Source organism: Gallus gallus, chromosome 3, assembly GCF_016699485.2.
Source record: "Gallus gallus isolate bGalGal1 chromosome 3, bGalGal1.mat.broiler.GRCg7b, whole genome shotgun sequence".
In the NCBI taxonomy this organism is placed as follows: Eukaryota; Metazoa; Chordata; class Aves; order Galliformes; family Phasianidae; genus Gallus; species Gallus gallus.
Window position 1 is genome coordinate 42,442,911 of NC_052534.1, and position 24,752 is coordinate 42,467,662.

A 24,752-nucleotide genomic window follows, 5' to 3' on the forward strand; every position below is an offset into this window, starting at 1 on the left:
GGTCTGTCTGTCGGTGCGCTTTTAATGATGGGGTTGAGCTCACTGGCTGATTTTAACTGTAAAGCTAAAACATGCTCAAGCTCCTGCAGTGTCTGTGGAAGTGTTTGCCAAGGAGAGATCTTCTGGTTTGTGTCCCAGCAGGGAGGCATCTGAACCCCACTGAAGCAATGGGCCCCAAGGCAGCAGGCAAAGCCCAGGCAGGGTGTTTGGAAAGCTGCAGGAGGGAGCTCAGATTGCTGCTGGAAGAAAAGCACCAAGACTGTGTCGATCATAACGCTGTAGGGAATGAGGCTTTCTCGATTCACCTGCTGTAGGGAGCCTGCTTTGGCAGGGCATTTGGACTTGATGATATCTAGAGGTCCCTTCCAACCCATACAGTTCTGTAATTCTGTGATTCTCACACTAGCACAACTTGTTTTTCCATTTCCTTGAATATTTTTTGTAACTTTTCCAAGTTTATACATCAGAGCTTGTTGTTTTGGGCTTTCAGGGACACAAAGCAAGAGATTTGCCACTTATTTATATTTTCTTTCAGCAAAGCTATTACATCCTAGAAACCCGTATTTCCTCCTGATAACCCCCCAGCTGATTTTTTTTGAAGCATTAGACTTCATCAATCTGTCCTTTAATTCTTCATGTTTGAAAATTGAGCACGGTACTTCAAAAGGGTATTATGAAATTTACATAACTTTTCCAAGAATTTGGAGAGAATTGTGAACTTTCACTGATAAATAATATAATTCAAATCTGAACATGTAGAGTTTTAAATTAATTTAGATACTTCTATCCTTAATCTCAGTACTAAAGCATTCAAGCTACTTTACAGAATCACAGAACCATAGGGGTTGGAAGGGACCTCTGGAGATCATCGAGTCCAACCCCCTGCTAACACAGGGTCTCTATGGTATGTTGCACAGGAAAGCATCCAGATGGGCTTGGAATATCTTTAATTTAAAAAAAAAAAGTTCAAAAGCAAAGTCTTTGATCTCTTAAAAGCAAAATGTGTTCTTTTATATAAAAGGAAAAAAAAGAAAAAAAAAAAAGATGGGGAGAACAAAATGACCTCCTCTAGACCCTCCGAAAAACAGTCTGTGTCCATATTGATTTTCCAGAGTGCTTTTCTACAAAGGTGCTTCATGCCCTGTAATTCTGTTTTATTCCTTTGCTGCAGCAGCTCTAGGGTGGAGTAGTAAAGCTCTGGTTGTAAAGGTGCTTTCCTTATCTCTGTGATGTTTTGTTTTTGGAGGCACAGGGGACCTTTCTTCCAGAAAACTAGATTTCATAAATTCATACACATCTCACAAAAAATGCTTGTAAAATCTCTCCATGCATCTACTGGTATACTTCAGCATTCAGATGGCCACAGCAGTCTTCTATTTTATTCTGTGTTACAATAATCCTATGCGAAGCTAGGACATGAAAGGCTGCTCTTTAGAAGATTTTAGTGTAATACTGTGTGGAACCGAAGTGCAGTAATGCAAATAGTATTCCCAAGCAGAACCAGTGAAACCTGATTATGTTCTTTTTTGGAAAGTCTGAATTTCTTCATATCTTGTGTAAATAGTCACCACACAAGCACTTTGTCTTCCAGACATGCACAGTGTGGATTTGTAATTAGGATCTAGCTCTCTATTTTTGCCGACAGCAGCCAGGATTGGAAAAAGAAAAAGAAAATAACAGAAATAGGATTTGAAAAGAACGTTGCACGTGATTTCATATATATATTTGATTTTCTATGTCATTGACGTGTTATAGTGTTAAGTGAAGAATTTGAAGTTGAATTCTATATTCCCAAGTCTGAGGTTTTTTTTTTGCCTTTTTTTCTGCTCAAGACATTTTATTGACTTCTAGGGAAGTGAGAAGGTAAAGGATGAAGTTTAGATCCGTTGCTTACATGCTGATTTCTTCTGCTAACAACATTTTTCAATGGTGATTTGTTTAAGTCAGTGTAGATTCTATCTTCCTCTGTTCTTGCTTGTTAATTAGTGTTTCACTCCCACCACAGCAGGGACATTTTCTAACAAAAGGTCATTTTGAAAGGTAGGGGTGGGTAAATTATTTATGATCAGTGAAGGTTTTTGCGAAGCATCTAAGCAAACTTTGAAACCTTTTTGTTGTTCAGGTATATTCTTTGTGTATCTTTCTGCAAGTGACATTTGCTGCTGCCAGACATGTAGTGAGAGCCTCTCTATGGTCTTCTGGGTCATGGGATTAAGTAGCACTACAGCTAAAGTTGTCAGGAAGAACGTAAGGACATGTCACTGAGACACCTAACCCATTCCTAGTTTCAAAAACCTTTCAGATTTCAAATGCCAATACCAGCCTGGTGACCCAGAGTGGGTTGCCTCTAGAATCAGGGGAGAGAGACAGGTCCATGTAGAGAGGCAGTGTACCAGGCCCAGCCCTGAAACACCTCCAGCAGGTTCTTGGGAGGGACCTGGCTCCTGTGGCTCAGGGCAGGCCACAGCTATTCACACAGGGACTAGAGTCATATAGGAATTACACACCAAACACTCACTTAAGAAAAATAAGTTATCACTTTGGTGCTGTTGAAGCATGGTAGAACTGTCTTCAGCTTTAGATACCTCAGGGATGTGACTTGGCTGTGGGACTCAGTACAAGGCTCATTCCTTGTAACAACAAATCTGTATGCTAGAACAGGAAAAAAAGAAAAAGAAGAAGAAAAAAAAGCCATTAAAAACCGCACTGGAATTTATACTAAAATATATTTCTCTTGAAGTAAGAAATATCAGCTGTATTCCAGGTAAGATTGAAGACAGGGAAAAGAAACACAAATGTGGATGATAGTTTCAGGAAAATTTTAATAGAAGTAAGAGTTGCTTTGGTCAGCGATGAGAAGAGTTAAATTGAATAAAAATGTTTAGAAGTTATTCTTTAGCGGAAGAGAACCCAGAAGCAACATTTGGTCTCCACTGAAATCGATGTCTGGATGGTTTTTAACTTCATGGAGCTGTGACTTCAACTCATGTACCTTGTCACTAGAAATATAGCAAGTTACTTTTCCCTTGTGGTGAATTAACTATACGTTTTAATCGGTGTTATACCAAATACGTTCGTATCTCTTTTATAAGCTCCCCTTTTACTGCTCCTGCAGGCCACGGTTTCTCTAATTAAAAGCTCTCATAGTTTTGACTTGACAGCCTACTAAACAGATACAATATCATTTCATGTGCATCAAGTAAGGTCTCTAGACCATGATTGCTTGACAGCGTCCATAGCTAGAGATGCATTGACTCTTAGTCTTTAAGTGAGACTTATGAAATGCACAGGCTGAAAATTAATTTATCTTTCTGTATTTAAATCTTAACCAAAGATGATATTGTAAAAACTTCAGTGAAGGAAATAAGATTATGGTTTTATTTTCTTTTTTAATAAGTAGACTGCTAATCCATTTTTTGAGAAGGAATTTTTTTTCCCCTTGGAAGGTGCTCTGAATGCATTTTTCCTTTTTTTTCCCCTTTCCCTTAATTACTTCATGATTATTGAAATTGAAACAGCCTCAGAAATAAAATTCGTACATTAAATGAAACCCTCTCCTTATGTTCAGAGCTAGACAGACAGAAGAGAATAAACTGAGTTTGTATGCATGCATACACAGCTGTCTCCATTTCTCTTTCCTATCACATTAATACCTAGAAATGGAATTGCTTTTATTTCAGAGCAGCAGGTGCTTCCTCCAGGTCCCACTGGTCTGGTCTTTTCTGCCTTGTGACATGAGGGATTATTTCAGGGATGGTTAGCTGGCCCAAGAGCATGCAAACAATCTTTATGACTTTATGCTCATTGCTCCAGGTTGTGTGCTCCGTTTCCATCTGATGCATGATTTAAGGATAAGCAGAAAAACCCATGGGTAGAAAGGGCAAGAGTTTAGCAACTTAGCACCAGTTCCAATGGGAATTGTATTTGTGAAAGTAAACATCTGGTGCAGGCAGGATCTGCCAAAGCCACCTGCACCTCCCCTCTGTGTGCTGCTCTGAGTCCCTGCAAGTGGTCGAAAGTAGGAGGGGTAGCTAAAGTTATCTAATTAATATCTAATAAAGTTATCTAATCCCCATCAGTACCAAGGGCTGGGCAGAAGCTCTGAGCCTGAGAGCATCTCTGTGCCAGGGAGTCCTTTCCAGAGATTCAGTTATTTTGGAAATGAATGGAGAACTTCATTGTGGTACACGCTAACTGGTCCCAAAATGAGACCATGCAAAAATGTATGTGTTTGCTTTATCACTGCATAGAAATACACACTGCTAGTGTTCAGTTATTATCATCCCTGACACCAAGGCAGCTATTCAGACCCTGTCCCTCTCTCCCCTTACAGCTGGATTCCCTATGTAGGATCAAGCAGGACAAATAAGCAGCCAGAACTAATTCAGATCAAGCTTGCGCAAATTAATCTAATTACCCAAATACCAGGATATATGAACTAGAAGGGATGCTTCCTCAGCAGGGCAGGCTGGGACCACTGAATCCTAGAAAAAGTCTCCCAAGAGGCATTTTCTTGCCCATTGTACTTGGAAGATGACCGAGAAGTCAGACTGAACTGGAGCCTCATGTTGTAGGAATGTTATGTTCAAGTGACACCCCTTCTTAAAACTTTTCCTGACAAATTTGAGATTCACATGCTCCAATCCCAACAGTGTAAGTGGAATGAAGAACAGAGGAATTCCTTGGCATATGTGAAAGAAAAGAAAAGATATCTTCTCTCCTGCTATGGCAGAATTAATAATAAACCAGAAAAGAAATGGCAAGAGGGCCTTGTGCTGCGTGTTTATTGAATGCCATGTCTTGTCATTTTATCATTAAATATTAATATATGTACAATTAAATATCATATTAAACGTTGTACGTTTTTAAATATGATGACAGTGAATGTGCAGCATAAGACTGTGCCCTGTGGTGTGCGAGCTGCTGTGAGCAGGTAGGTATCCTAGAGAGGTGACTTTAGAGTTCGAAATCACATGTTGCCCAGGTACAAAAAAAAAAAAAAGCTTGTGGATTTGCCTTCCTAGAGAATATAATTAATTAAAATACCTGGGCCTATGTGGCTTCTGCTGTCAGAGCGTTTAAATCGAGCAGCATTTGATGCTGGGAGATGCAGAGGGCAGGTCATCAACACACGTGCCAAGCTGTAATCCCAATTACAGATTCCAATTATCTCTTTTGGCAGACACTGCAAAGGTAGTGATTACAGCAGCTTTGGAGGAGACCAGGTTCAGCAGAGGCTATCAGGCCATGACTAGAGATTTAGGTGTCTCCTGCAATGACAGAGACTTTGCTTCAATGTCCCCATGAGTCCAGGCTGCACACATGGGGAAGGAGGATGACATTGTAACCCTGCATGTCCACAGCCTTTAACTCCTGCAGCAGAGACCACCACAGCAGCAAGCAGGGTGCAGGGAAAAGGACTTGAGCAAACCACCCGGTGGCGAGCAGCTGTTGAGAACCTGCAGTGCTGGTGGTAGCAAGTGCCTAATTTGCTGCTGATGCTGGACTGCCTACTTTCCTACCAGTGGTCCTAGGTGGACCTACCTATGATGCATAACTGCTGCTTTCTTCAGCCAGTACACTCCCAGCCTTGAGTAACCTAAGTCTTTGTCCATTCAATGCTATAGTCAATGCTGGGTAGAGCAGGTAGATGGATGACAGTGTAAGTTGCACAAAATAGATGTTCTTTGCCCTTGTAGCATGATTGATGCTGTTATCCAGCTGTGCATGGTAAACCACCCAGCTGGTGTTGTGGGATATGTCATTGTGTGAGCGTACAGAGGTACAGAGAGGCACTTTGTGAGGCTATCTAACCAAACCTAATAGGAAGTATCCCAGTCACCCACCTGTCCACCAAGAATTCCTGCCTGGGAGCATTCCTGCACATCACAAGGATCTGGATCTATGGCATGAGGAAAACTCTCCCTTCACATACGTTAAGCATTTTGTAATTGCATGAAGTGTAATTTATATTCATGAGATAATGAGTTAAGATTCTGAGATCCCTTTATTTTGCTTTTTATCTACGAGGTAGCTTAGGTTGGATAGCTAGTAAATTATACATTGCTACTGACATGAGTAAAGCATCAAAACAGCAAGAAATCCAAGTGTTCCTCCACTCCTATTTAAGGTTTTCAGATCAGATGTTTTGGTCCTATTTCTGTGCATCAGTTCTCAATGTGCAGGAGCACACTGGTATGTGGTTTCATTATCGTATGTTCATTACTGAGGTGCTGGGAGCGCTTGGCTTCTCAGCAGAACCACAACACATGCAGGCGATGACAGCATTTCACCAAGATCTCAGGCTTTACCACCTAAAATAGTCACATAGCCTTCCTCAAGGATGTTTTTGGCTGCAAACCATATTGACATTGTGTAACACAGAGAAAGGAGAAGAAAATTTTAATACTTCAATTGCCAATTTAGGAAAACAGTGATTGACTGAAAAATGTCTGTCTAAGATCAAGAGCTGTCAGTCTGTGAGCTTAAATACCCCTCATCTGAACACTGTTAAAGGTACTTGCTCTAAAATCTTCACTTTGATGAGTGTGAACTCAGCTCACCTCCCCAACTCCTTTTTCTTTTAGTCTCTACTCATCTCAGCCATGAGTGTTTTTCTCACTGCTTTCCCACGGGAATTTCTCTCTACGTGTGAAATTGTTTTTTATTATTTTTAATCAGCTTTTTTTTTTTTATTACTGATTGTTTAGGAATATTTTTGAAAGCTTACTATAGTTCATATTAATAATTTCCAGAAAATGTTATCTAGAGATATCTAATAAAGGCTGCTAGCTAGCATCAGCACAACACAAAATGTTAATTTGCACAAGGTTAGCCTGGCAAGCTCTGAGACTGGTACATTTGGTGTAATCTTAAGTGAGATAGAGCTACTGATTTCATACAGTTTTAACTCTCATACTGACAAGATACGATCTTTCCCCTCAGTTGTAACACTGTGGTGCTTTTGGTTCAGGCCATTCTCTACAGAGGAGGAGGCAGTGCCCTCCTGAAGAGCTCACCCTTTGCAGATGCAAGATAGGCAGAATAAGGGGCTACCAGAGACATGATATGCCAATGGTCATACCACAAGCCCTTAAGAGAGTGAAAGCATTACCCAGCTTACCTGAAGCTCATTGATCCAGCAGACCATGATGCCTCTTAATGTGTTAATTTTCTTATTGTTCTTTCCTTATAGTTCGGGATCGGGTACGGTCGAAAATGGAGAGAGATATTTTGGCAGAAGTCAATCATCCTTTCATAGTCAAGCTTCATTATGGTAACTATAATAAAGTTTAATTCATGTTAGTTCTTAAATTGGTTGGGGAATTGTAACCAGATGTGTTATAATTTCATATAGGTACCAGCTGCCTATATATGACTGTCTCTAACAAAATGATAGAATTTTAGTCTAAGTAGCTCGTAGCCATTTGTCCATCAAAATACATTTGACATAAAATGTAATGTGATGTATTGTGCTAGTGGAATTGCTGATGTGTTACATCTGCAAAACCCCCTCACCTGCTGTCAGGTATCATCTAAGGAAACAGAGGAACTATTTCTAATAATCACGTTAGTGACTATGAATGCAGTGTCTTGCTGGAGCTGCATTCCACAGCCTCAGGAGCTCCCCAGGCCCATTACTACTTACGGTAAAGGGCGCTCTATGATCAGTGCAGGCTCTGCCTTGCTCAGGTCTGGGAGCTCCTCACTGTGCCCAGCCCTCCGTGTCTTCTGGTATTTTTGCAGTGGAAAGCAATATGAATTTATATGTGTTTAAAATGGAATGGAATATTTTAGTAATACATCATTGTCACCCAGCTGATACCGTTTTCCCCATAGTCTAAGCTAGATTGCTTAATGCTGTAGAGAGGTTAATTCTTCTGTTCTCTAAGTGAAAAATGACAGTAGAGCTAATATCACGAATGATATACCATCAGTCAACAATATTTATTCATTGGAGACTTTATCTTGATTCAAATTTCCAACATCTCCATCTTTTTCTAATGCAGCATTTCAGACAGAGGGGAAGTTGTATCTAATACTAGACTTCCTGCGGGGAGGAGACCTTTTCACAAGACTCTCCAAAGAGGTAAGCTGAAAGATTTTAACTTTGGAAATGAAAGACTATCCTGGATTTTCAGAAACCAATGAAGCTGGTGGGAATAATAAAGGTCTTTGAAAATAGTCCATGTATATTCATACAGGCTATGTATAAATAAAGGCGATAGATTGAGAGATAGGTAGATAGAGGCTATATATGTAGTAGAGCTGTGTCATCCTGCATCTCTAAGTGAGTTCTTATTAATTAGATTTGAATAATGTCACAGATAATTAAGCAGTTAGGCAGTAAGCATCACTATCACAGAAAACTAGTAGCCATCATCACAACAAAATACCTCCAGGCTCATTGCTAACCAAATATAATTTGGCTGTGATGAGAGGCAATCTGAGAAGCCCATCTCCAATACATTCTGCCTGGGACGAGGGCACAGAGCTGCTGTAAAAGTGCAACTGCTGTCAGCAAGAAGAGATGTTGTCAGTCAGGGTCTGACCCCTGCAGAAGGTGTGCAGAGGATTAGGGCATTGGTCACCAGCAGGACAGTGCCCGGTTGCTGCTGGGGGTAGGTTGGAGGTCATACCCTGCCTCAGGCTTGCAGTTTGATTGTCACCTGCCTATCCTGCTTTCCTCACCTCCCTGACCTCGATTGGTCCCTGCCCTCTGCTCCTGCCTGTGGGGAGATGCTGCTGCTGAAGAATAGGATAGTTAGAAAGCCAAACCTGTGTCTCACTGACACCAGCAGAGACAGGTAGCTGCAAGATATCTACATTCATTTAGTGCTTGTCTGTTTCTCCTAGTGCTTCTTGGAGCCAGCTGTCTATGAGTCTTGCAGGCAGAAGCAGTGCTTTGGTGAGGCAGCCCTGCCACCTCCGGGAAGGAGCCAGGGGGCCTTTGGGGTCCCAAGAGTTGTCTGTGTTTCAGGGTTTGATGTCACCAGTGTAGTGTCCTCAGCCTTTGGTCTCTGTCCAGACGGTGGGGATGAGGCACCAGTATCCACTTGACACAGGATATTTAAAGATAAGATGAAGATATCTCAAGTGTCATCTTGAGGGGAGTCTCTCTTTGTTCTGGGGAGCTTATGGATGGACTATGAGAACAGAACTTTCATGCAGAAGTTCCCTAGTTGCATTTTCCACCCCACAAACCCAGTCTGGGTGGCAGTGGCAGCTGGTGAGATGCTGTTGTGGAATGGGCTGACAGGCAGACTGCTGAGTCCACCACGGGCTGTAAACCCAAGTGTTCTCTTTCCAGACTTGTCTGCTAATGCAGGAAGACATCAGCAATGGGTTTACTGCAGTGCCAAGTAATAGTACCTGTATGTGTATTTACTATATGGAATCAGTTATTTTGAACAGAGTGAAAAAGATTCAAGAAAATAAAAAATATCTTCCTGCTGCTTGTTATGAAGTATGAACTTGTAACACTGTGCTGTCTTTAAAGAATCTCTCTGATTTCCTGGGAGAAGAGAGAGAAAGTGATTCTTGACACATTCTGCACAGTGAGGGAACATGGAAGTATGGCTCAGATTTTGTACTCATCTGACACTTTTGGTTTTCCCAAAGCTTTCACAATTCAGTGCACTGCATTCTCTGCATTATGCTATCAATAATGAGATCTGTTAGCTTGGCAGTCCTAGTACATCTCTTTTCTGTGTTTGCAGCTCATTTCATCTACCTATACTTTGCAGCTGTTTATCATAGAATCATTGCATTGTTTGAGCTGGAAAGGACTTCTAAAGGCCATCTAGTCCTACTCCCCTGCAATGAAAACAGGGACACCTGCACCTAGATCAGACTGCTCAGAGCCTGGTCCAGCCTGGCTTTGAGTGTCTCCAGGGATGGGTCCACAACATCTCTGAGCAAAAAAAATTGTAAATTTGTGTTGAAATGACTTGTTTTACTTCTATTATATGTAGTATTTGCATTTGCATATCCAGTGCACCAGCTTCTCATTCTGCATTATTATTGCTGTGCAAATTGAACTTTAATTAGAGAGAAGTAAATATCATCTGGGATACAATAAAAGTTGAACCATTCTAGGAACGAAAGGTTTTTCTTGGCATCTGAGCTCAGTTTTTCGGAGCTTAGTGATTTGTTTTGTTTGCAGAAGTTTCTTCCCACCTAAACCAAAGCTTTCCAGTGTTGGTAGTAGCTACTGAAAGACAACAACCACCATCAGCCCTGTGTGTTGGCCAACACATCATAGCTCAGGGCATCTGCACCAGGATTGCCAAGGTTCAGCCTGAGTTCATGCTCCCTGATCATTTGCACTGGATCTATCCCTGGCTCTGGCACAGGGGGAAGCTGTTTCTTCTCCAACAGCCAAAACATAGGCACTGTTGTAGATGCTCCTTTGCACTGGAGACACTTCTTCTATATGGATATAAGGATATGCCAGGTTTGTTTCTTTCTCTCCCTCCACTGCTATCCCAAACCATACATGCTTGAGTAGTACCATGCTGAAAACCTCTGGCACACTGTGTCAGATATTTCCACGTGGAAAACCGTAATCAGAATGCTATGCTTTAGGACTTCAATAGTGCTCTGCTGGAGCTAGGGGAGCCCCTTTCCCTCCTGTGCAGAAGCTGGGGATCTTCCCCTGCAAGAGTCTGGTGGCCCCTAGAGATTGCTTGGATGCATGGGGGTTTAAATCTATCTCAGAGTGTTTTCATGCTGTGTGTTCTGCTCATATTTGGGAAAAATATGTGTTTCGGTTTCTAAAACAGGAAGTGTTACACTTCCCCAGAGGGGTTCCTCATATTATTCTATGAGAATTCAGGAATCAAATGCCAAGATTTTAGCAAATTGAGAGGTATGAAAACAACAAAGGCTGTAGTGCTGAATGTTGAATTTTGCCACTGACTTCCAAAGGCTAAGGAGTTAGAACCTTATTTATATTATTGTGACATGATGTCATCTAAACAGATCAAACAGATGAATGAGAGCAGTGTGTTTTAAAGAACAGGAGTACTCGGCAGATCAAGTTTTGTTTCATAAGGAGAATCTGGTAAGAATTGTTAATGTGAGCTCAGACAAATTATGGAAAATTGAACCTGATATGATGGACCTTCCAGCATTCCTGAGTTAGACAATTCCTTCCCTGTGTCTGCTTAATGCAAGCCAGCCCACCACTGTCTAGTAAATAGACATGTTCTTCTTTTCCTTCTCTCTAGGTGATGTTTACAGAAGAGGATGTCAAGTTCTACTTAGCTGAGCTGGCCTTGGCTTTAGACCACCTCCACGGGCTTGGAATTATTTACAGGGATCTAAAACCAGAAAAGTAAGTTAATGAGAAGGAGTGAACTAAAACATAAATACATGAGCTTTTAGGTTGTTTCTGCTCCTCATCTTGCTAGTAAGTCAAAAGGTACCAGACTCTGCCTTCCTCCCTGTGTGGGAGACTATGCATGAGAGCTTAACCATCAGGAGTAGATTTTGTCCCCTCTGTGTGGTTGATAAGGTAAGGAAGGACCATATACTTTCACCAGTGAAGCATGGGAGGTGGTAAATCATGGTGGAGCAACAACTGAGACAGTAGTGCTGTGATAATTACAGGGGCAGTCAAGCTGGTAATAGATGGCAGATTCTGGAACAGGAGCACTACCGTCTCTTTACCTGTGTTTATTTTTGGTTCTACCATGAGGCTAAGGCATAAATTCAGCACCAGTCCTGACAGCCCAGTCTGTGAGTCTTTCTATTATCTTGTTTTAGCATGAGGCTAAATACTGTGACTGTGACCCAGTATGACGTAGCCTCAGTTTAATGAGTGAGCTCAGAGCAGGGTTCAGAAATGTTCTGTTCTCTTCAGTATCACTGTTCTTGATTTGCATTATTTAATCTGGCCTTCCCCTTGATGAGATAGAGACTGTCCAAAGCAACTCCACTTCTAGCTCATACAAAATGTGTGGTAGCACCATTCCGTTTTACTGCATCCATTGCTTACTGTAAACGAGACTCTGAAAACTGATGTGTGCGGTGGCTCATGAAAGATAATAATCAGTATTTTAAAAACATGTTTATTAACAACCAAAACTGTTGTCCCAGAATGATTCTAGCTGATATTTTCAGCTATTTGCCGTTGTTAATGCAGTGCTCTGTAGATTTTTCCTTTCTCTTTTTCCTTTGCAGTACGTCAATAGACTAAATGACACCCACAGAGCAATGGCTGGAAGTCATGTGATATTGCCTTTATTCTGTTCCACTTGGCTGGTGCTTTGCCTGCTTCTCCTGTGCCAGCTCCAATAAAGCAGGCTGCAGCATGTCAAACTTTCAGCCTTCTCAATGCAATGGCCATAACCATATTAAAATGATAACCACTGAGAGCAGTCTGCTTGGCTGTTTATACTTCCAAAATATAACAGCAGAGCAAACCTTTTCCTTTTGTGACACAAAGTTAAAAAAAATATGCAGTTCTTTCCATCACACTCACAGAAAAAATAAGAAACCAAGAGTAAGGGAAGTTGGATTTTGTAGGTGAAAAGCTGAAGGAGAAGAGGCTAATTATCTACAACATAGTATTATGTGATATAAACTTTCAGTTCAGTTTAGTGATTTTGTTACAATAGTGATAGTAGTAGTACAGTATGAATTCACATTGATTAACCTAACGAGCTCTCAGTCCTTTGAGCTGGAGACCCTTTCAAGTGGTCAAAATTTCCACCTTCCATACTCTGAATTAAACAGCCAGAGGAATAAAGGTACCAGTTGGTTTTGCAATATGAGATGCAGGTGGGTAGCAGTCATGCCACAGCTGCTGCTGCCACATGTTGTTGTATCATCTGCCAGCAACTCTTTGGGCTCAGGTTTGTTACTTTATTAATTCAGCTTCAACACATGTCCATATTACAGAATCACTCCCTGTTCATTTCAGGGAAGTTGGATTAGATGACCTTTAAGGGTCGCTTGAAACTCAAATGATTCTATGAACTCCAGTTAGAGCTTTTTGGTTTTAAACTTTGTTTCTGGTGAGTGTTAATATGAATCATCTACTTTTCTTTCTGGTGCTAGATATGCTCTTCTTCATACTAGCATATGATATATGAAGCAACTATTAGAACTTATCCAAATATGAGACTGTATATTCAAATATAAGTCATGGTAATCCTACATTTAGAGTCACATGCCAGACCTTTTTTTTTTATTTTATTTTATTTTATTTTATTTTATTTTTTTTTTTTTTTGCTTTAAGAGAAGTTAAAAACCAAGGAGAAAATTAAATGCACGTCAAAACTATTCACTCGATGTAAAAAATGCACAACCTGATTTTTCAGGGTTCTCAGCATTATGTGTCACTTTGCATTTCAATGCACATCTCTGTCTGAATTCAGTTGCAAGTGACAGTACATAATGTTTTTGCAGACCAAACTGCAGTGTCTCTTCTCAGGGATCAGTGAATCAGGAAATTAGAGCTCACATAAGAAAGGGAGATCTGAGTGATTTGCCTCTGCCACCCAGAAAATGCCAAGCTGGGAACTTGTTCTCTGCATTTTCATCTGTCCTAAGACCAGTCAGCCATCCCCTTCACTTTACAGCTTGGCTAAAATCCCTGGGTATTGTCTATCTGTTCTGCCACTTGTGCTAGGAGTTCTCTGGAAGAAAACAGGAAGACTCACCATGTAACTAAAGACCTGTACGGAGTGAGGTCAAACTAAGGTGACAGCCCTCATTCTGGTATTTCCCAGCTTTTAAATGTACATTTTTACAACCTGACATTTTAGTATGTCCTTGTTGTACAGTTAAATAGATACCGGTGATATCATTGAACACCTTAGCATTGAGTTACATTATTATTGCCATTATTGAACAGGACTGGGAATAACCCACACTGGTATAACTGATGTTTATACCTGGGAATAAATCAAGGCATCTGTTTAAGTAAAAAGAAAAAAAAAACTTTAAATGGCTTTATAAGTGCCAAATCTATGTATAGTCATGTCTCAAACAGCAAAGCATGACAGCCTGTGGCTGTTCCAAACTTAAAGTTTAGAAAAGAAAAACAGGTAGCAGAAAAAAAAAAAGATTCATTCTGAAGGGGGAAAATGCCATATTTTTAAGTAGCATCTAGAAAAGAATAGCTTCCTAGCTGAGATGGTACTAGAAAATGAGAACTATCACAGGATGATCTCATCTTCAAATGTATCAAGGTCACTGCAGGCTTGTTGCTAACCTACGCTTAACAGCTCAACAGCTGGTGAAGACTCCACAGCCTCTGTAACAGGGCTCTCAGCATTGATATATTATTTGTATGGCTGGTATCTAGAATCTAAGATGCCCCCAGCAGCTAATTAGATGTTCGGGTTTTTTTTTGGTGCAGTTATAGGCCATGCTCCTTGGCCTGTCCTTCCAGACTCCCTAGGCAGCGCATTCAGCTCTGAGCAGCAGCGTTGGAGGCATTGTGAGCACATCCTCATCCCCTCAGTCCTCTCTTCTGTAGCCCAAACAACCCAGTCACCGAAAATGTTCTTACTAGTCAGTCTTTCTAGGCATTCAGTCATTTTCATTCGTACACTTTGATTTCTCTTGATCCATATCCCATCTGAAGCACAACATCCAGAGTTGTACCACGTCTTCAGGAGAAGCGTTATTAGTCTGATAAAAAAGATTTACTCAGTCAGATCAGACTGCAAATCAAAGAAATTGGGATAAATTACTTTGTGACTTCCCCATTGTCCTTCTCCTCCTTTGCTAAAAGATAAGCACTGTATTTGTCCTTCTTTCATTGCTTAGTGCTCTTGTGTCCTCTAGATGTTCCCAAAAGCAACTGCTAATGAGTTTGAGATTGCTTCTGTCAGCTCTGCAAGTATCCTAAAATGAAGCTCATTGCAGTTGTTTATGTCAAAGAAAGCTTGTTAGAAAATGGCACTGTTCAAACCACTTGAAAGAACCCTCAGTACATTAAAACGTCAGGTTCAATATTTTTTTAAGACTCCCTGAACAAAAATTCATATTAACAATTCAAAGCTATGAATTAAATTTAAGCGCAACCAGAATACGTACTCTGGGAGTTGTCATAAAGTGAGCTGTGCTTATTTTTAAAAAGGCAAACGATTGATTTTGCTGGTAAAAGTCTTGTGCAGAACAAGGAGATAATGATGCTTCCTTCTCCTTGAGTTGTCTTGGTGATTTCAGTGAGGTCCCTGGTGGAACAAGGTGCTGTTTGGTCATGTTGAAGCTGATGAAATGGGTGAGTCCTCATTTACACAGCGAGGCCTGTTCCTGCTTAGGAACTGCAGCATCAAGCTATTAAATATAACTATACTGAACTAGAAAAATGGGAACTTACTTAAAAGTACTATATGAAATATATGCTGTGGTTTAAGAGTGTGAATGGCTTAGAAGTAACTCTACCTTCTGAGAATGCACAGTCATTTTATTTATTTTTGCCTGTTCTATCTGCAGGTACCCAGTTACACCTTGATATAGTTCTGTTGTAAAGGCTTCAGATTACAAGGAGGCTTACATTGTGTTGCCCACAGGTGTCCGTAAAAGGGACAGATAGCTGCTCATATAACAGCTCACATTTCATGCAACATGCTATAAACCACAGCAGTTCATTTGTGAGCATAGCTGTCTTGTGTAGAGAGGAAAGATCTGAGAATCAGTGGGGAGCAAAGACTTCTGTTAGAAAATGGCCGTCAGCGTCCACTGAAACAAGCTGTCCCTTTCTGGGGCTTCATGTTGTCAATGCAGCTACAACAGAGATGACCTCAGCATAGACTGTTCAGCTTATTGAGACAGTATGGCATCATGCATACACTGAAATGTTAAAAAGGTGGGCAGTTTGGGAAAATCTTCATCTCTGGGAGATATTTGTATGTTTCTTTCTATTCAGTACTTTCATCCCAAAGCCTGCAGTCAAATTTAATGTTCTTTGGGAAATTTCAGATTTTCTTTCCAACTTGAGATTTTGGCTACAATTTCTAAAAAACATGAAATGTGGGTTGAATTTCCTGCAAAACTGAGCTGACTTGGAAAGTGAAATTAAATCATTAAAAACAAAACAAATGGTTTAATGGCTTTGGCAGAACCACGGATTATGTTATACTGGAGTTCAATATGAAGCCTTCTTGGTTCTAAAATACAATATGAAATAACGCCAACAACTAATATTGAAGGCTTTTTATCCCTGTGCAGAAAAAAACGCACCAAACAAACAATAACTAACAGCTGAGTTAGTTGCAGTCCTAGCTCTACCATGAGCTTCTCCTGTAGCCTGGACAACCTCATTCCCCTGCTACTAGGCTAGCTTCCCAGCCTCTGACGTGGAGGTTTTCAGATTTTATTATCTCAATGTGTACATTTAAACTGAGATCAGTTAAAAGAGTTTAATTTTTTTTGTTGTTGTTGGACCATCCTGAGGCCAAAATGGTGTTGTTTTTTAGAAGTGTTGTTTTAGAAACAAATTGGCAGCATCCTGTAAACACAGTCGAATCTTAAACTGAGCATACAAAATGGAAAACTCTAGTAATGAAAGATTATCACTCAATGGAATTATAGCTTAGCTTGACATTCTCCTTCTCTTATTCTCATTGTAATTTCAAAACATTGATTGAGAGGAAAGATTTTTCTCAAGCCTGGATCACATTAACAACTTCTAGTTCTTTTTTCCTGTTCCTAAATAGCAGTAGCTTATTTCAGTTTAGCTGATCCTGCAAACTATAGCTAACATAATTTAATTGTCACAATAGAATTTCTATTTGACACTGTGGGATAAAAAAGCAGCAGTAGAGTGATAGAGATAAAAGAAGACAGAAAGGATGATCAGAGAGAAAACTTGCTTCTACAGTCAAAGAAAAAATATTTGTCAGTAGCGTGGATACTATGCTTCTTAATGTCACTCAAAGCTGTTTCACTGCAGCAATTATATTTTTCTCCCAGTTAGCATGCTATTTTCTTTTTACATCAAAAGTAATTTTTCAGTTCATAACCATAGCATTGTATGCATTGGCAGATGGCAAATGCGGAAACCCCCAGCTGTCCCACGCACATTGCCAGGGGCAAAGGGAAGCTGAAGGCAGCCAAGGGTTCTGTGTAAGGGCAGATTTAGGGAACGTGAGGCAGAAGGGAACTATGGAGTATTCAGGGATAAAGGATACATGCCCCTAGCAAACCAGGATCCGTTCATTTAGCTGCTCATACATTTAGTGTGGGGAAGTCTGTTGTATACTTCTGGCTCACTTAGCTCGAGAGAGTCTGATAGCTGCATGGCTATTGCCTTCATACCTCTAATGGAGGCAAAAGATACGAAAACCATATATTGCATCATAGAAAAGCAGCATGAATTTACCATAGAAAGCCAATGAAATATAAAATTGGTGTTTCTGGGGAAACAGATCCACACCCCTTGATTAGCATTGTTACTCACAGGGACTCGATGGGCATGGGACAAAATCTGGGGTGATTTCTGTGAGCTGTTCTCCCTCAACCACTACTGCAGAGCTGGGTCTGTAGGGTTCAGGCATTCTCTCTCGCTTTCAAGTTGGTAGGTGTTTTATTCGATTCTCTTCTTAAGCACGAGCCTCTTATTTAGGGATTGTGGTCTCAAAAATACATGTAAGCAAGCCTGCTACGTTCCTGTACATATATTTTTGCCTCTTCAAAAAATCTGCAGAGAAAAAAATCAAAGGAAAGAAGCTTTTATTGAGAAGAAAAGGTTTAATTATTGAACATATAGTAGTGACTCAGCTGCTGGCCTTTATTTGATGAATTACACAATAACAGCCTGTTCCAAACACACAAATGAATGGCAGAAGATCACCTCTTTTCAATTATGTTTCAGCACAGAAGAAACTTTTAACAAGAGTTACACACAACCTTTCCCAATGTGTTAGCTTCACTTCTGCCTTACTTTCTTTCTGCATAAATGGATCAAAGTGACTCTGTAAGAGAATGAAAGTATAAAAATAGCTGACATCTTGTTAGACCAGTCTGAAATCACAAATGCGCTAAACCTAACTAGGACTGAAGAAACGCCATCCTCATTACTGTGGCAACACTAATAGGCACAAAATTCAACAAAATGTTATTATTTCTTAGTTTCACCGATCCTTCTTGTTTCTGTTAAAAAAAAAAAAAAGTAGTAGTTTTTATTTTTGTTGTTGTTTGGGTTTTTTTTTGAGAACTATAGTCATTTTTTCTTATAGAAATGTTAGAGTGGCTTTGTGAGAATAAGAAATGTTGGCAGGTGGCAAACGTGAGAACACTTGAATTTGGCTTCCAGGCTGAATTTTCATTTATGCTTCCTGACAGAATAAATTAGCAGGGGCTGAGATCCATGCAGCTCGGCTGTGACTAGTCATTATGCTCTACAATCACTTTTATTACTTCAGCATGAATGTATCTACCTTTGGAGTTAATTTTAGATCCAGTGAGTCCAAGCCCTCATTATTTTTGTACTTGCCTTTATTATTATGAGAACAGCAGAAAACCTATAGCTCTGGAAGCAAATACTCTGTTGGTGTTTGCTTTGAACACCATGTTCTTTCTGAGCTCGGCTCACATCTTCATCCTGAGCATGCTATGGAGTAAAGAGGAGTCTCCCTGTGCAACTGCCACAGGCAGTGATTGCTTCAGGCATGACATCAGTTAGGCTTTGGGGGATCATTTTTCTTTATGGAAACATATAATGCAGTGGGGGTTTGTTTGCACGTGTATTTGAATTGCATATATCTCATTACTTGTCTTAAACATGTTTTATTTGCTTTTGTTAACTGCAATCTGTGACTACGTAATGAATGTATCTTTGCTTTTTTTTTTTTTTTTAACAGCATTCTTCTTGATGAAGAGGGCCACATAAAGATAACAGGTATGTGAGGAACTGAAAATTAATGCCTACAAGCTGATTTAATTTGCAGTATGTTCCATGCAACTTTATCATTGTTTAAAACAAAAAAAGAAAGAAAGAAAGAAAGAAAGAAAGAAAGCTTAAGAAGCAGAAAAGTTTTGGTATTGATGTTCTTGCTTATGGCAATTTGTCACGCTCTCAGACTTCACAGCACATGGAGAACATAGGTTTTCTTAGTAAAATCATTCTCTTGACTGACAGAGCTTGCAGTTTTGACTGCCTGCCACCATAGATAGAAGGATGTTCCCAGTGTGACTGCTTACTCCAGATTAAATTCTCTGAATTTATAGCTGTGTAGAGGACATTTTGGAAAACCATCCCTTTGCGTGAGATGTGTTATCAACGTTACCTGGGATCAATACTATTAATGCTATGATAAACTGAGAAAGAATCTTTTACCAGCATTGACTTTGCCAAACCTGAACTGTTTCTGCTGACTTACACATTGCCTTCTGCTTTGAACCTCAGTGATATACAAAGAAAATGATACATGTGCTTTCAAGACATTAACAAATGCCACCCAGGTATTTCACGTAGGTAGAGCTTCACTGTGTGTGTACCTGTGGCCTTCCTGCACACAGAATATGCACACAGATGGATGGGTGCTCCACGGTCTGTTTCATGTGTTCTCCAACCATTTTTTATTTGAACAGTTTAAGTGCATAAGTGTTAATAATACCTTTTAGAAATTTGAGAAGTCTTTCTGTTTCAATTTATTTAGATTTTGGTCTAAGTAAAGAAGCCATCGACCATGACAAGAGAGCGTACTCGTTCTGTGGGACAATAGAGTATATGGCCCCAGAGGTGGTCAACCGCAGAGGACACACTCAGAGCGCCGACTGGTGGTCTTTTGGTGTGCTCATGGTAAGGGAAAAGTTGTATTTGTTTGTTGGAGTGGTGGCTGGAAAGTGAGCAGTCACCTGAGATAACAAATATCAGTTTTTTTCAGCAGTTAAGGGTTGATAGGAAAGTAGATGTGTGATAATTGATTGATCATTTTCATTGCATCAAGAATAGGAAACAAGCTGCCCCTGGCAGCATATGAGCTAAAATTTGCCCCTAGATTCTCTCTCTTCTTTATCTCATTTCTGTCAGTAATACGTTGCTTCAGTTGGTTGCTTTGAGCCATAAATATTTCTGTTCTACAGGAACAGAGCAGGGCAAGCTTGTAAGAGTGCACGCATTTCAGAAGAAATGTCTATCTAGTTACTAACACAGATCTTGTTTGGAAACATTCCCAAGGCAGGAAAATTCAGAGGTTAGGGGCATATTCTTGAAGAAACCTGGGACTGTACACTTCTTTTTTTGTCAAGTATATTTTAAAAACAATATATTTTTGAGGGCACTCTGAGTGCTTCACAATACCTCAGTGTTTTTTTTTTTTGTTTGTTTGTTTTTTTGCTATTAATCTGCCTTTTTTACATCAGCATTTCTAAACAAAATCACTTTCTTCTGCCTTTTAATAAAGTATTAGATCCCGTGTTGCAGGAGCAAGTTACTAATTTAAGGTAGTCATTAGTCCAAGAACTGCCTATACCATCTAGAAATGCACTGGAAGGAAAAACACGATAGAGAGAAAGGAGTTATTCATGCTAAAAAGTAACGTTACCCCAAAGGCAGATAGGAATAAACCCTTCCAGAAATGACAGAGTTTATTTAAATTTTGTTTACCCTAAGCAAACAACTGGTTCCAACAAAAGTAACAACAGGAAGCAATGTAAAAACTAGTAAGCATATTTTGCGAGAGGGCTTATGTTGCTGATCTAGCTGGTTGAGAGCAGTTAATCTAAGGTAAAGACTGCAATTAATTACCTGAATGTAAAAAAAAGGACATCCTTATCTCCCAGAGACACAAATCCATTTGTGGATGCTGAGCACTTTTGAATCACGTATGTTTGTTCAGAAAAATCAGTAGGTTATGTCTCCTACAACAAATAGACCACAACCCTTTAAATTTTTTATGTGTTTACTTTTGGAGGATATCTGTGCCTTCTCACTATCTGTCTCCAGTTAAAAAGAAACACTGATGTAATTGGCGCATGGATTGGTTTTCTTTCACCTCCTAATGAACTTGGCTCTTTGCCACATGATTTTTTGCTTTTTTTCATTTTTTTTTTTCTTTCATTCTCTCTCTTCTTCATATCCTCTCCCAGGGATTCAGCATGTTAGAACTGGAAAAGATAAGTATCCATTTAAAGAGAGTAAAATTATTTTATTGTAAGCCGATGCTTTAAGCCTCTGAGTGCTACTGGACACCTTAGAGAAAAATACATTTAATCAGTTCAACCTTTTTTTCCTCTTTATAAATTAAGTAATTATGGCAAGGGGATTTTCTTACATTGAAAGTGCACAAGGATTTCCAGTGCTGTCTTGGGCTCTGCTCATCACTTGAATCTTCTGTTAGATAAGCTGTTTTTATGCTAATCTGAAAAGCTGCCAGGAATTCAACAGTATCCAAATTCACCCTCTCAAACATTCTGCAAGTACCTGCCTCTTATTTAATAAGTGATGATGACTGTTTGTACCCAATTAAATACGTGTTGGGGAAGTGGTGGTTTATCATGTCTAGACTCTTTTTCTTTTTTTTTTTTTTCTTTTTGCCTCCTTGCATCTTACTTATTGTATTGAAGATTTTAGATGGAATGTTGCTCAGTTTTAACGCTACTCTTCAGAAATTTTGTATCAAGACACCTGCATAAGCAATTAACCTGACATACATACATTTGTATGTATGATAAATCCATTTTGAGGAGCACCACAAGATCCTTGATGCTCACACTACCATTTCTGATGCCCAGGTAAACTGTTCTGCAACACAACACATGCAAGTCTCTTGGAAGGTTGCTCAAAGGAGCAGGTTTGTAGTTCATCATACTGGTTTCCAAAGCCACAGCCATCATGGAAGCTGTATATCTTCTACCTTTGGGAAAAAATACTTCACACCATTGAGCATCATGTCAGCAGAGAGGAGCTGTAACTAGAGAGGGAAGGGATGAGATGACTCTATAGGCAGTCCTAAATAAAAAGAAATGAATTTATATTTATTCTTCAATGTAGTGAAATCTGTACAAGAAAGGAAAATATCCCCCTTGCTAGTCAATGTACTCTATTTTATGGTAGTTTCCACTTTAACCTGTACAGTGGCCCTGGAAAAATCAATATAATACATCAAAGCAATAAGGTCTTCTTTTACAAAATCCTATCATAATATTCTTGTTTTATTCCCATTGCATCAGATAGCATTCTTAATGAACCATATTTTGAACATTTATGCTAGCTGCTACGTGAAGGTATTCAAATCCTTTGGAAGAAATCAAATTCATTATGCTTCATATATAGCTAATAATGACAAATAAAGCATTTTACAGATAGGAAAACTGAATGCCTGACCAACTTCCAACTTCCTGGAAAATCACTGAAAGTGTTAAGAGGCGAAGCCAGCTGTTCTGACAAGAGTGTCTCTACTCTCCAGATCTGAGTAATATCGGGTTTCTTTTGTAACTTCAATTTTTGTCCTAGGCTCACAATATTCAGGCAGATTTGGGCTCAGATTATTTGCACAGTCTGCTGTCCTTCCATCTGCTAGGAATATTCATCTGGCAGTTACCCCAGGCTGTGGATTTTTCTTGTAGTTGCTCTTCCTCAGTGACCTAACAGGATCACTTCTCGTATCCATTCCCACCAAGCTTGTTCTGTGGTTGTATTAACAGGCAGCTGAACTGAAGCAGGGAATGTTTGCCTTTCTTGCTGAATATTGGTATGGAAAGGAAGCCAAAGCTGGAAGGAGACAATGTCTTCTGAAGTGCTGGCTATGAGAGGGCAGCCCTCCAGGGTACCCAAGAAGCGAGTAGCTGGGAGGCAAGGAACAAACCAACAGATGGTTTATACAGATGGGGAAGCGGGAAGAGTAAAGAGTACATTTCCCAGCAAAACTATGGATTTCACTTTGGTAGCCAAATATGCTGTAAAGTTTGTTCACACCTAGGCTCAGCTCCCAGTCAACCTACCATGACCCATATGACTCTGAATTTATGTGTAACATTAGCAGCAAATGCTTGCTTCTGCTTTCATGTTTAGGTTTAGCAAGGGTCTTGATACTTTAAAAAAAAAAGAAAGAAAGAAAGAAACCAGAGTGTTGTGCAGCAACTTTAACTATTTTCATTTTTCATAGTTTTCTTCAGTTTCGTTGTTTCATTTTTAATCTTGAACAGATTTTAGAATCAGGGCAGCACTTATAAGAACTAGTGCTTTCTTCCAGCTGCTGCTCAGTAGAGTTCACTGTAGTAAAAAGCTCTGGTATATTTAACATACCGTAAAGGCAGTTCACTTTAAAAATAGATGTTAAGTGCATTGCTCCTGAGTCTGCATTAGTCTCAGCGTTAGACTTGTAACATTGGTAACAAAGTACTAGCTGGTAGAGCAGTGCGGTAAATACTCCCTGCAGCCTCTAGGACAAGTGACTTCCCCTGCTCCCTCCTGTAACTTCTATTTTTTCTTTCCTTCCTTCCTCCTTCAACACTGCATCTGAATTTCTTGCCCTCGGGTTGCTCAGCCCTGCACACATAGTGTGTTTGCCAATCTGTCTCTGATATCCTGCTGGGTTGGAGCTACAGTCGTCATCTTCTCACGAAGTCATTGGCCAAACAATAGCATATATCTGTTATCATATACATCGGCAGCTTCAAGCCCATTTCTAAGTAAATGAGCTGTAGCAGCTCCCTTGACTTTCTTAGACCAAGCAGGAATTAAAACCTTTATATTTTCCAAATCTTGTCTGTATTTTTTAGTCATATGAATGTTTTTTAAATATTCTTTTTCATGCTTCTGGCTCATATTTTATTATCTTGAGGTAATTTGTTCATAATGCAAATAAGTCCTTCAATTAATTATAATCAATTAGTTATTTGGCTTCTAAGCCTCTCGTCTGCCCTCCTCACAAAACTAGCCTAACAGTTTCACAGGTAGAATTTTCTCATGCCTTCAGATAGTTTTCTTACAGCACAGCTGTATTTAATCTCAGGCAAGAGTGAGCAGTGAAACTTTTGTGCAATAAGTTATAGAAACATAATGGTTGCAGAGTCTGTCCTGCTTTAAGAGCTATTTAATTACAGTAACAAGCATTAATTAGCAGGTACTTATCCTAGAAGAGATCCAAAGCCTACATCTCAGGTACAATTGGATAACTGTTCTCTTTTCTCTTAATGGACGTTGTCCTCCTTTATGCTTGGCTGAATGATGTTCTTGGCTTATTTTTAGTTGCTGGTGCATAACTTTCATCAGCTACCACTGATAGCCCCATGAAACACTGCGTCTAGAGCTGCATGAAGGAATCCATACTATTCTATTAAATCCATACTAGACAAGATTGTATAAGTATACAATCAGTCAAGTAGACAAGATTGTATAACAGTGGCATTGTTAAGTAGTGCAAATATGCAATCAGCAAAGATTATAAGACTCAGATAAAAAGAATATCCATAGTTGGAAGACGCATATAAGGATCATGGCTCCACACAGCACCACCCAAAATCTAAACCGTACATCTGAGAATGTTGTCCAAATGCACTGTGGCAGCCTGGGGCTGTAACCATTGCACTGAGGAGCCTGTTCTAGTTTCACCTGCTGGTGAAGAACCTCTTCCTAACACCAACCTGATGCTTCCCTGATGCAGCTGCACGTGATTCCCTCAGAAGGGCATGGCGAATCCATTTGCCCCATACCACAGTCTATGCCAAATGCCTAAAAAAAAGTGTATCTGTTCAAACTAAAGGTCTGTCCAGCCAATAGCATCTATCGTTTCTCCAATATTGGCCACAGAACAAGTGCTGGAAATAGCAGCACATGTGATGCT

General features: G+C 39.8%; 1 protein-coding gene across 5 annotated transcripts in view; it reads left to right on the forward strand.

Moving 5' to 3' along the window:
* RPS6KA2 (ribosomal protein S6 kinase A2) overlaps positions 1–24,752 on the forward strand; it is a 272,066-nt gene that overhangs the window by 200,425 nt on the left and 46,889 nt on the right. For all 5 annotated transcript variants that reach the window (XM_046939777.1, XM_040697491.2, XM_419611.7 and 2 more), the window contains 5 exons: positions 7,196–7,276; positions 8,010–8,089; positions 11,232–11,338; positions 18,825–18,862; positions 19,623–19,765. In XM_046939777.1, coding sequence (XP_046795733.1) covers positions 7,196–7,276; positions 8,010–8,089; positions 11,232–11,338; positions 18,825–18,862; positions 19,623–19,765 — 449 coding nt within the window. The remainder of the gene's footprint in view (positions 1–7,195; positions 7,277–8,009; positions 8,090–11,231; positions 11,339–18,824; positions 18,863–19,622; positions 19,766–24,752) is intronic.